The sequence below is a fragment of the Ischnura elegans genome, chromosome X (assembly GCF_921293095.1).
Source record: "Ischnura elegans chromosome X, ioIscEleg1.1, whole genome shotgun sequence".
NCBI lineage: Eukaryota > Metazoa > Arthropoda > Insecta > Odonata > Coenagrionidae > Ischnura > Ischnura elegans.
Genome location: NC_060259.1, coordinates 41,347,958 through 41,361,334, shown reverse-complemented (window position 1 = coordinate 41,361,334; position 13,377 = coordinate 41,347,958). Strand labels below are relative to the sequence as shown.

General features: G+C 37.5%; 1 protein-coding gene across 2 annotated transcripts; it reads left to right on the top strand.

The window, feature by feature from the left end:
• The first annotated feature begins 1,536 nt into the window (after nucleotides 1-1,536).
• On the top strand, nucleotides 1,537-12,930 carry LOC124170893 (eukaryotic translation initiation factor 2D). Of its 2 annotated transcripts, none has more exons than XM_046549922.1 (6): nucleotides 1,537-1,872; nucleotides 1,965-3,305; nucleotides 3,404-3,493; nucleotides 10,116-10,311; nucleotides 10,521-10,692; nucleotides 12,684-12,930. In XM_046549922.1, exons 1-6 carry the CDS (start codon nucleotides 1,817-1,819, stop codon nucleotides 12,767-12,769), a joined length of 1,941 nt encoding a protein of 646 aa, XP_046405878.1. In that variant the 5' UTR covers nucleotides 1,537-1,816; the 3' UTR covers nucleotides 12,770-12,930. The 2 variants fall into 2 exon arrangements, with proteins under 2 accessions (XP_046405878.1, XP_046405879.1); XM_046549923.1 differs by lacking the exon at nucleotides 1,537-1,872 and having other exon boundaries at nucleotides 2,048-2,139; nucleotides 2,240-3,305.
• The last annotated feature ends 447 nt before the right edge of the window (nucleotides 12,931-13,377 follow it).

Here is a 13,377-nt window from a genome sequence, read left to right as displayed (position 1 = left end):
TTCTATGCATACATTTATAAATGCCTACACAATGGAACTATCAAGAGGAAACATATAAGCAGGGCAAAATTGCACAAAGAACCGTCCACGAAACAACGCAACCCCTTTGGCCAATGGTTTAATAAATGAACATACACAATATATTTATTTATGTATGTAATGTACGGCTGGTATTGCACCATGCAATTCATGGTATAATACCAGCCAGCAATCGTGGTTTCATTACGCAGGGCTCTCCACAATTCTTAATGTAAAATGAAGAAAATATACATAAGTTTGAGTTGTTGCGCCTTATGTAAAGTAATTTCGTTCGCAAGCCTCCTTGATTGAACACCGAAATACCAACATCGGCAATATTTGTTTTGGTTCTAGATGAAAAATATGAATGGGCGAAGGCATTCATTAGCATGATTCATTCGTCCCGAAATCCAAAGAACGACTCACTTTATTCGTTCTTCTTTTGTTCTTTTGTGATAACAATTGACTCTGTAGTCCAGGGCCTTGGCACAAGGCGGGCGAACTGTTGACAGCGTGCGACACAACAGTCCGACGGAAGTTTTCCTGAACTAACGCTATCGTTTCGTAAGATAGTTTTGATTAATAAATATTAATGCGTAAAAAATTATTTCATAACTTGTGTAATGTCACTCAGTTGGTACCTTTAATAATAAATAGGAAATATGAAATATGTGTGCTTCCTCTGTCTCACCCATTGACCAATCATGAATCGGCCAATGAAATTTCGTCTCCTCATTTCGAAAGTTTTGATCGTTAGGAAAACATCTACTTACTGTGGACCGGTTAGATCTTGTGTTCTCGCGATGTACGGTTTTAGGCGTTGTTTGTGCATAGTTGTTGATTCTATTTTAATTTAATTCTCTCTACATCAAGTTTTCAAGCCTGCGTGTGGTGTGTGAAGTGGTTGACAACGTTATATTTTCGAAAAAGTCACGTATATTCCGCCCATTAACGCTTCTATAGTGATCTTGATTTTGCTTACGAATTTTTGTTTTTCAACAATCTCATATTCAGTGCAGTGAGGTGGCCACTGGTAAAGGAATTTTCTTTGTGGTGTTCTTATCCCGTAATTTGTGATGACACTGAGGAATTATAGTTCGCTGTGTGTGTGGGTACGAGGACTTATGCGTACACAAGTGAGGCATAGAGAGATTCTTGTCAGGCTTTCGCCATCCTGTGTATAGTGTTTATTTATTTACTAATTCAATTCATTGTATTTGGCAGGTGAGTGACTTTTTATGTGAACTTTTATGAAATAAATGGGTATTTGCTTTGCACATGTTGTGATTTTATTTAAATGATATCCCGCATAGTATCCCTACCGCATGCAACACGCAAAGCAAGAATAAAAGTGGAATGGGGACTGGAGGGGAGAGTAAGGGGAGGGGGTACGGTAGGGGAGGGTGCTAGTTTACGGAAAACGCCCGCAGAATGCGCTGTGATGGCCCCAGCCGCGTCGTCCGCTACGCTACGCTGTCTACACTTTTTAACATTGTGTGTCACGACTGTGCTGTAGTCTCCGTACGAGTGAAGTTTGTAGGCGATGGCCTAAGAGCTTCGATAGTGCTAAAGATATTAGCACCTTTAATTTTCTTTCACCCGCTAGATTATGCGGGGGAAATTATTTTAAGTATGTGATACAGTTTTCATTGGTGTCAGTTGGAAATCTTTGCCGTTTTACATCGCGTCGTTATTGCGTGAACCATTCGTCGTTTGATCAAGAGCGTAAATACCCATCGTTCGATTTAGTTTCCTTCCTCCATCATTTTCATTTTGATACAGTCAGATACTGCCAAAAATGTTCCGGAAACCGTATAAAGTGAAGAGCAACACCCAAGTCAAAGGATCGGAGAGGTAAGAATTGACTTCGTTGTATGTCAGATCAGATGTTCAAGTCTTATAATTTGGAAAATGTTTTGCTAAATCTTACCATGTTACTTATTCAGGAAGAAGATTCGCTCAGAGATAGGGAATAATTTCCCTCAGCTTACTGACGACGATTTGCTCAACCTGTTACCCAATAAGGAGAGTATCACAACAATGAAGGTAGTAACACACAGTGGAGAGTCTGTGATGATTTACTGTGCGGAAAAAATCCCAGTTGTGTTTGTGGTTGAAAAGGTTATGTATCCAACAGTTTTTATGTTATGGAAATTTCCAAGTTTAATTTATAGCTTTACTACTCATCCTGTGGTTTTTTCTAAAATTGTCGGTGGCGCAGACTTAATGCTTCCTGGTGTGGTGTTGGAAGAGCCATTCACTATTAAATCCTTCGGAAACCTCAAGAAAGGGGATCTAGTGTCTATCAATCTGACTGACAACATGGCACCAGTAGCTGTGGGCACTGCGGCATTGTCTAGTTTTGACATGTATATGTCTGCCAAACGTGGCAAAGGTGTTCACATTGTCCACTATAATGGAGATTTACTTTGCTCTAATATTAAATTGGGCCCACCTAACCTTGGACCACCGAAGCTAGTGAGCTTGGAAGATTTAAATTGTGAGAATAAGTTAATTGTGGACGAATCGTCGGATTATTTAGAAAAAGGTGATCTGTTCGTGGATTCCAATACTATAAGCCAAAGTGATATGCCAAAGATTGATGAACTTTATGTGGAGGGTAATATTCTAGAAAAAGTAGCTGAAATAATTGACCATGCTGAAGAATGCGATGAGCCTATTCCTGTGAATGAAAGGGTTGTGGCAGCTGCAGATTGTGGTGTGGAAAAGGAATTGGTGGATACAGAGAAAATTGTGGACTGTGATTGTACACAGGGTGTTGATAGTTCTGATGCTGAGATAATCAGGAATGACCTCGAAATTAGTAGTGAACCTATTATTGCAACTCCGTTCGAGACTGAAGGCACTGGTTTATCTAGCCAAGAGTTAATGGACAAATTGATGGAATATTGCTTTTTAAAAGCCCTAAAAACGACCGCCAGGAAATTGTCTTTGCCACTTTTAACCAGCAATTTCTTCAAATTACACATGATTCCAGCTTGTCCCAAAAGTGATACGTTGGACGTTAAGAGATCAAGCTACAAAAAGCTCTCGAAATTTCTGAAGGAAATGGAAGGGAAAAAGGTAATTGAAGTTAGAGAACTTACGAAAGGAGTGGAAAGTATTGTGAGCGTGAATTATGATAATCCGTTGTTGAAGCAATTTGTGGAAGATTCAGATGATGAGGAAGGGTCATTTGAACACCCTGTCTCAAAGGCTCCGGAAGTCAATGAAATGTTTGTCATCAATGCGACTACGTTGCCTCTGTTCAGAGTATTTGGATACAAGTAAGTTGCGTAGAAAGTTAGGTAAAGTAAGTTGCATAAAATTTAAGTGAGCCACTGAGGGCTAGCATTAAATTTTGCTTGTTACTTATTTTCTACAGGAAAGGAGAGAGTTTGATGGCAACATCAATAAGACAGCACCTGACGGATTATGTGACGAAGAAAAGTCTTCAAAGCTCAGATGACAAGAGGTACCGATATAGTTTTAGCTGATAAAGATATGTAAATATCGTTAATGGTATTTAACTTGATATTGATTTTTGCAATCATAAAAATAACAGTCTTCATTCTGGTTCATTTATTGCCACATCTTTAGCTATTTCTTCATTTAAAGTTATTTGGGGCAGAATTTGTATGCATGATTCTTGACTGTTTGTTTTCTAACATTGTGTCCTTGTTGATTTTATTCACTGCCTCTCAAATTTTTTATGTTTGTTTTTTGGATAATCAGCTTTTTGTATTTTGATATAGCTTGGCATCCATAGCTGGAGCTATGGTGCATCTGTTTATTGATGGAGGATGATTGATGATATAAAGAAGTTTGAAGACAGATTGATTTGGCCAAGAAGTGGCTCATGGTTAAAACTACAAGCAGCCACTTTTTATTTGTGTAATTTTTTATAATCAATAAAATTTCTCAATGAACTAAATTAGTTAGTCTTCGTGGGATTTGGGTCTTCTTAAGACCATCGCGAGTCAATTCTGTGTTAATATACAGTTATTACAAAAAAAAGTCTCAGAAAAGAGCAGTGGGACTATGAATATGAACTTTTCATCTCAAATCAATGCAAATATTATTGAAGATATCAATTGACATACAACGAGTTGCGTACACATTGGTGATGAAGTTTCATTCCCATCCCGCTTCATGCGTTCTCATTAGCACTTTTGCCACCAAAATAGGCTGTTATTCTGTTGGTGTTATTTATTTTAAAATTATGGATAAATATTAATTTCCTTGAATTTTTCATTCATGAATGATATTTTGAATAATGCTGGCACCAAATGCTGACTGCTGACCTAATTAAGAATTCTCTCCTTTGAGTCTAATCTTTTTTTTCAACCCTTGGCCATATGGGAGTATTGTTGCATCTCACATCAAACCAGTGGCTCATGCTTAAAGAATATTCACCCTCCAAAAATACCTCATTATGGTTCACTTCCAGCTGTAAACAAATGGGTGAAGTGAAACTTCAGTGATATATATCTTCTTACACAAAAATATGGTCAATATAGTCGGCGATGGCATAAAAGAGCATACACTCATCTGACTGACTACCCTTGACAACTTCAGACATGATTTACACGTTTTTGACTGAAAAACATCTCTATTTCGCGTCATTTATCGCATGCATAGCGTAGAATGAGAATTTCTGAACGGCAAGTTCTGCCAAAATTTCTATCGAAATCTCAATTTTTCGCAATATTTCCGGACGGTGAGGATTCAGAACAAATAAACTGGCCTGCATAACGTTGGTTGGATGCTTGGGTAGAGGAAGCGGAGGAGCCCAAGGTGCAGACACTTCCACGTGATGGGCTTTGGGTCACATGGCTAAATCCTCTGGATAGGTGAGCGAGGAGCTCTACATTTGCTTGATCATACTAAAATAAATCCCTTTTCTGACCGCAGGGGAGGTGAATTTGACCCATTGAGGGACATAAAACCGTCATAGTGAATCCCGAATTATAATTTCCATCTTCAGTGATATCTCCTTACTCGAAAATATGGTCAATATATGTAGTCGGCGATGGCATAAAAGAGCATACACTTATCCGACTGACTACCCTTGACAACTTCAGACATGATTTACACGTTTTTGGCTGAAAAACATCTCTATTTCGCGTCATTTATCGCATGCATAGCGTAGAATGAGAATGTGTATTGCGGGTTGCCTACCCATAAAAACAGCTTTCCGGGACACGATAGAAGGTTATTTTCTCGATAACTAAAAGGAATAGAGCTGACGTATTTGGTCTAAAATATCAATGAAAGACCAATGTTATACACCAATGGAAAAAATGAGTGCTTGCGTAAACCAAATTTAAATTATTTAAATTTTTAACGTTTTTCGTGAAAAATTTCGAAATTTCAGGACAAAATGGCAAACAGAAGATATTAACCAATAGGGAAGTGCACTAATTTTTTTTTATTGCTGAATTTGAAAGTTTAGCCTAAAAAAGAAACATTGGTATAGTCACTTTTATTTCCTGCATCTGGGGTATGCACTTTAAAACGTTTTGAAAGTCGGAAAATTTCATGTTGCGCTGAAACACAGTGCCTCCATCTTGATTGAAATGTGACGTCACAAGGCAGTAGTCACCAGTGGAGATCGCTGTATTCCGTCGCCTTCTTTAGCGCGGCGAGAGTTTCCGGGAATCGGTGGAGTTTGCTTCCTAAAACTGTCGGCTAGTACGGAAAACATGAATTCAAAAAAGAATTATAAATAATTTTTTGTTCCAAATTTCATCTCGACGTCGAAACAAAAGCCTGGAGAAGATATTCATTCCCGTGCCTTAAGCACAAGCCATACGGAATAAATGGTTCAAGGCTTCTCCTGACTCTTACCTATCGATGATATTCTGTTTTGAAGATCATTTGAAGGTATTGTAAGATCAATTTGATATTTATATTATAATAATTTACTTAATAGGTACCTCAGTCATATCAGAAAGTGTGTTGAGTCAAAATATAGCATCTTCCGCGTAGACCTATGTAATGTATAAACTGAAAGTAGTTTGGTTAAAGAATTATGGCGCGACTGTTATTTTACACGACCGGGCAAAATGCGTACTTTGCCCATGATATGTGCATATATGATAAAAAACTATTTTTGTTAAATTTGATCTTTATTTGTTGAAATTAGTACATTTATAGGTGATACAGATATAAAAGTACACGGCAGGTCGCGCGGCGTAATTTATACTCCACTGGGGACGGGTTCATCTTGCTGATCTAAAAAATTAGCTACAATACCTCGAACGTTGAAAACTCGCAATATAGGCAGTCAAAGTACATTGTAGGAATACACGAGACCATTTTAGCCCAGAATGTACGTACGATGTTGAGATCCTTGGTTTTCAAAGATTGACGTATTTTATACGCCAGCGCGCCCGGTCCAGGGTTATCAACTTTTATTTCATCCTATTTGTTAATTGAAATTATATTTCGGAATGGTTCTTTTAGCACTGCTACTGAGATAAACTGGTAGGTACTGAGTACTAGGTACTGAGGTAGGTACTGAGTAAGTAAACTCCCTTTGGAGTAATGTGAATTACAAGTGTTCGAGATATATGACATTTCATATTCGTCTTGTGTTCTTATTAATTATGTCTGTACGCATATTGTTGCTTGCCGCGAGCCTTTAGTGATATGTGCTCTTGTAAGAGTGTTTTTCATTTTTAATGTGGAAGTTGGTCAGTATAAGCAAATAAAAAATTAACATTTTAGCGCACACCAACTCTTGTAGTCGTCGTATCTCTGCGTTTGTAATGACACTGCTAAAATACCTAAACGCCATTATGATGATAAAAAAAATTGTCTCATGTCTATTATTGCTGCAATAAAAATTAATGATAAACTTGACGCCGTATGATCACAATGAAGACAACAAAATGTACTGCCATACCGAAGACTTTAACCCTGGTCCTCAGGGTGGGAGACGTACACGCTACCCCATCAAACTCTTTTAGATACGGTGATATTTTGGATTGATATATGACTTGTGAAAAGTACCGCATGAAAATAAATTGATTACAGCCTAACTAAGGCCCTAATTGAAAAAGACGGAGCAAGGTCCGTGGTTTCCCCTTGTTAGCCTTAACGCCTCGCATTTCTATGGAGCATTGAACCTGTCCTCCTTTTTCAAAAGTTCAGTGACCATAAATACATCAAAGTCTGGTATACCATTTATAAATCGTTGGAATTTTCCTTCTCCCAACCAAGATTAACTTTTCTTGAACCCATCCTGAACAGCGAACCATTGCAACAACCAGCCAGCACGGAAATATGGCTAACATCCCATGATTCTAGTTGCGAAGGGCGAACGTTCCGGCCGGCGTGAATACAGACGCAACGAATAAGTCTTGCAGCAAACGTTTGAAATAGGTTTATTAGTTTGACTCAGTTCTTACAAAAAAAAGTTTTGGAATGATAAACGGCATTGTGCCAAAATATACCCAGCGAAGAATAAAATCCATCATCTATTTATTAAAGATTCAATGTGCTATTCGCACTACTCTTTCCAAACTTGAAGTTGACACGTAAATGAATATTAATATATTACGCAATGATGAAGTCATGAACTCAAAAGAGAAGCAGCCACATATATATTCTGAAGATATTTTATGACAGCAAAAAACGGATACCCTCAAATTCAGTAATTTTTCTATGCAATAATATTGGTAGAACTAAACGGCACGGCGTAGAAGCTGCCTTCTGCTACTGCCTTGTGACGTCATGGCCAATATTCATCATGGACACCCGTTTTAGCGGCCTTTGAATTTTTCCATATTTCGGACGGTTATCTCGAATCAAGTATTCACTATTAGGATTTAAACTGTGGTTTTACGACATTATGTTATTCTGAACTCTATTTTTTTAAATGTGTTTGGTGCATTTGAAACACTAGTGTACTTCCCTATTGTGAAAAAAAATCATATCGGTAATACCCACTCGGGTACGCAACTTTTGCCGGGTATTACGATTCGCTCCTAAAAAAAAGTGGCAAAACGAGGCACCCTATTGACCACCATAGATAATGGGGCATCCCTTTCCCCAGTATGATATTCAAACAGTTGTGCTTCATAATGTCGACCTATGGAACACCTGAAAATTGTGCCGTATATGACCTACTAAAGAGAGGTGTTGATGTAGTCAGAGTGCTACTTAAGGTATGAAAATTTTATGAATGCTATCTCCTTCCACCATGTTCGTCCTCATTCCAACACCAGTCATTCCATATAATTTTCATCTTCCAGTCTTGCACCCTCAAGATATGGTTAGAAAATGGACAAATAAAGTGTTGTTATTAATAGTTTTGCTCAGTGGTGAAGTGTAACAATCAAGCTTAGTCATGTGTATGGTGGGTGACCGATTTCCAGGGTCACCTTTCTTAATAAAATTTAAACTTTATGAAGAGAACCACTCTTACTAATTATGAGGTCCTATGCTAAGTTATGCATTTATGGGCAAAATTGAAGAAAGAAAAAGTAAAATTGTTAGATCAAATGAATCCAATACATCCTGTTGCTCAGTTGTCCTTTAATGTCACGAAAATTGCAAACTAGGCAGGAATACGAAATACCCTTCTAAAATATGAAGGAGCAATCATTCTCACGTAAATTGCTCTTTACATACATAGAAAGTTAAATTCTGCTTGGTCCAACTTGATGGTCAATTTTTGCTAGCAGTTTAGACAACAGCTGTTTGTCATTTGTGGGAGCAAAGGAATGACAAATGAGAATAGGGTCATTCAATTTCAAATCAACCAGGCCCTGACACCCACTGTCTCGGATTTTTATGAAACATGCCATGGTCATATATTCTGGTATGATTAGAGATTGTGTACAACTGTTTTTTAGCCTCCAACTGTCGGTTGTTTGTGAAATATGAGCAATTGAAATTTGGGCTGGACCCCTAAAGTGCCGCAACATAGAACACCTGGTTATTTTTATTTTCATCCATAACTCCATTCCTATGTGATGAAAAGTCTTGATTTTTTTTCTAGAGCTAAGTACTCCATAATGATCCCAATATTATCATTAAATACTAGCTGCATGTGGTAATTCACCTGCAGAAAAATGAAGTTGACAAAAAATCTCGCTTGTACCATTTTTCATCGTCAGCATTCACTGGGAAAGGCCATGTGAATACAGACACATGGTTCAGTTTTAAGTAATCATTAATGTATGAGCAAAGATCCTGAGGAAAAAAATCATACACGAGTCCGGCATTCCTTTTAGTAAAAAAAGTACTCGTTCTTGGTCACCGGAAAAAAATGGCATCTTTTTCAAGGCACATAGAAATTTTATGATGTGGGGGAGAGATAAGCGTTTACTTATGTGATTAAACTATTATGGAGCATCAATTATCTCGTTATAGTGTATGCTACTAGCTAGTAGAGTAGGAAGCACATAAGCAAGCATTATGTTTGATTTTTGTTCTGAAAAAGTGGATTTCCCAGATAATTTGGCTGTTGGTTCATATTGAGCTTTTATTTACAGCAAGCAGTGGTACATTGGGCTAGTGGAAGCTCTCAACCATGAAGGAGGTGATATTTAGTTAAATTCATGACATCTAAATGACCCTCACCTTCATTCTCTTGGCCAGAGAAAGATGTTTTCTGCGTGCCACTAGGACACTTATTTTGTGTGCTTGATTCTCCAGCAACCATAAGCTCTGGGAGGTCATACTACATCTTGAGGGAGGGAGTGGCCAACATTAAAAAAAATTTAATTAAAACTCCCTCGGCTCTAAATCAAAAATTATTTTTTGCAAAGAATTATGTCAGCGAATGTAGTGAAACTAAAAATCCACCACATTATACCAACCTTTAACTTCATGCATGCAATACACATCCCTCAGGAAATGTAAGGAGCTGTTGAAGACGACTATTTTTCTTCAGTTTTCTGGATATCAAAATTGAATTAAGCTTAAAGTGGATGGATGTAAATAAATTTTGCTGGAAGCAAGTGATACTGGAACTTTTCCAAGTTTTAGGTGTTATTTTATAGGGTGGAGAGACTTGACTGTAATTAAGAAAGCATTGGTCTACACAGTGTTATTTTATTACAAATATTATAAACTCTTTGCAGGTTTGTGAAACTGGACCACTTGTTGAGTAGTTGTCTTCGTCTGAAAGAAAATGATCAGATTACATGGAAGGAATTGATGACAACATGTATAGAGCAAATGGGGAACTCATATAGTATTGGTCAGTCAGGCTCGGTTAGCAAAGGGAAATTGAAGCCCATTGAAATAACAGTGGCTACGAGGACTGGAAATAAGAAGGTAAAATATCTTATTTGCCAAGTTTTTTAAAATTTTAATACCTAGAAGTACCATGTGGTACCAGCTGGTAGTTCATTCCTAAACTTTAATTTTCTGATATGAATGGAAAAGAGAACCATTTTAGGTGTATTGCCACATGTTCTTCACCTAGGCTGCTTCAGTTGGGAGATGCACATGCTCATTAATGCTCAGCTATTCTATCCATACAGGTCACTTTAATTGGGAATCTTGAGGCCTATGGAATTGACTGCACTGAATTCGCAAAGAAGTGCCAGCATGGTGTTGCTGCTAGTGCCACAATCACACAAGTACCAGGGTCCAAGTCATCGCAAGTGATGGTACAAGGAAACCAAGTCATCTTTTTAGAGAAGCTATTAACAGGTGAATATGAATGATAAACAAGTATATTTCATTGATATTTTTCACGAAAAGACATGCACTGAAAGTAGGGTTTGGCAAAATGGGCTGCTGCACACTTTAAAAAAAATTAAATTGAAATTTAATAACCATAGTTTCACACTTGGTATGTTAGAAGTTCTCTTTGTTGTGCTAATATAAAAATAAGGAGCCATGAGTGGTGTAGCTAGGAGGGAGATTTAGGTGGTCCAGCCCCCCCCCCAAAATATAAGAACACAATTACTTTCCTTCTTAAAGGAAAATAAAATACTGAAAAATCATTAATTTTCAAAAGATTTCTATGGCAAATGAAGTTTTTTCCATTATGAAAAGTGTTAAAATTAGTTTGAAACCTTCTTCTTAGTATCCTATTTTTCAAAAATTTTCTTACCTGGTTTTGAACCCCTCTCCAAACGAAATTCCTGGCAACTCCACTGGGAGCCATAATTTCAGATTTTGAATTATCCTCAATATGCAATACAATAGCTCGAGAAAGTAGGCGATGGTTCATAAATATGGCATTCGAAATTATGAATTTGATCAGATATTCAATTAAATTTTATTTCAGGTAGTTTAAAGTATACCGGGACTAGCCGCGGTGATAACTTTTGCGGGAGTCACCCGCATTGCACAATCATGCGAAACATCCACAGAGAAAAAATCATTCGCCTTGACCGGGATTCGAACCCGGATCCCCCGATTTCCGGTCGAGTGCTTTAGCCAGTTAAGCTATCGAAGCGTCATTCGCACGATTGTGCATTGCGGGTGACTCCTGTAAACGTTATCACCGCGGCTAGTCCCGGTATACTTTAAACTAGTCTAGAGGGAACACCTCTTTGTGTTCTATGTCTGGGCCTGCTCTCCGGCTGTGGTGCTGTGCACACGATTTGGACTGCTTGTGGCATCATATGCTCAGCAGTCCAGCAACATCTTGTCCGGTAGTGTCCGAAAAAATCCACTGGGAAGACTGACGCCTCGGTAGCTTAAATGGCTAAAGCACTCGACCGGAAATTGGGGGATCCGGGTTCGAATCCCGGTCAAGGCGAATGATTATATATACAAAGGCCATTTATGTACTTGCTACAGTTCCTATTTGTCCTTCTTCTAGATAGTATTGTCAATTTTAATTGATCTTTTAACCCTCAAATGAAAACTCTGATATGTTAGCCATCTCCCGCATGGGCATTTGTTGTAAATAGGCTTTTTTATTGAAGGAATAGTATGAACAAATTATGTCAAATTTTACATAATTTTAACTCATGTGGTGTCGTACTCTAGGAAATTAATGATTTAATACCTCAAATACTAATTTTTTATTGCTGACTGTGATAAGGTTTGAATATGCTAGAAATCCATATTTTTGCATTTTTCAATCTGTTATCTATTTCTCGAGCTTTGCACAGAGAAAAATCAACAGTCTAGACCCTTTTATGAGTAAGTTGCTGTAAGTTGAGGTTGCACATTCCTGCCATGTGGGTCACCACTCCTCTGATACTCACAAGTTTCTTGTAGCAGTCTTGTAGGATGTGTTGTTGTTCACATTCTTGTGAGTGATTCCTTCCCTCTGTGAATGGTTCCCCTTCAAACAAGAATTTTTACTCAAATGATGTCACCAATGCATGAAAAGTGGGCATCAACTTTTGCTTCTTTATTTTAAATAATGAGAGAATGACTGAATGAGAAAGATTTTTTTTCTCATTGTAACTTATCTTTCCCTCCCATCTGTGGAATCATTTCAATTACTATATTTCTCCAAGTATAACCCCCCCTAATTTTGAGGCTTCCAAATTTAAAAAAATGCATTGGGATATAGTCCCCCCCAAATTTGGGGGTACTTTAATCAGTTATTGTGATTTAGTGTCTGTGTGAATGATTGGTTTTAGTGTTACACCATACTGGCCCTGCTCTCTGTAATTGAAAGTATAGTATTGTGATGTGTCTCATGTTGAGTTTTCATTAGCAATATTTGTTTTCAGGGGAGTACCAGATTCACAAGAGATACATAAGAGGTTTGGAAAATGCCCCTAAAATGAAGAAATCAAAGCGACCCATCAGTAAATGAAGATTGATTGTTATTTGGAACTAATGTGCTTCTTTGAGGTAAAAATGAAAGAACCATCATGGCTTTTAAATCACTAATTTGTGATGTGTATAAGGACTTGATACTATTTATGAGTGCATAAGATGCTAATCTTATCATTAAAAGAAGAATTTTTTTAAATAGCTAAAATAGTTTTTTTTCTCTGACAATATCCGACCTTTTTATGATCTTGTTTCTGCATCAGCTGTTGAGTGATATAAAATGTTATTGCACCGTTATTTTATTTAGTTATGACTTTTATATATTTTTATATTCCAATTTTACATTCTGTTGATTCTAATATATCAAGAGATGCTTCTAACTTTGAAAATTTTGGTGAGATGGAAGTGGAATTTAATTTATGCTTGCTACAAAGATTCTTTTATCACCAGAGTTGCGAAAATGAATACAGGAATGGATGAAATGGCACCATAATTTTGGGAGAGAAATTGAGTAACGTGTATATTTTTGGTCAAATTATGGCTGATCTAACTTTCCGCGGCACTGGTTTTCCTGCCACGTTTGAATCCAAGGTCAAGGACTTAGCTGGGATCCAATTCTCATAACTCTTACTGCCTCCCATCATTTTT

Coding starts and splice junctions, on each gene's coding strand:
- LOC124170893 (XM_046549922.1), top strand. CDS start 1,817: ATGTTCCGGAAACCGTATAAAGTGAAGAGCAACACCCAAGTCAAAGGA. Junction 3,494..10,115: donor CAAAGCTCAGATGACAAGAG/GTACCGATATAG, acceptor AACTCTTTGCAG/GTTTGTGAAACTGGACCACT. Junction 10,693..12,683: donor TTTAGAGAAGCTATTAACAG/GTGAATATGAAT, acceptor ATTTGTTTTCAG/GGGAGTACCAGATTCACAAG.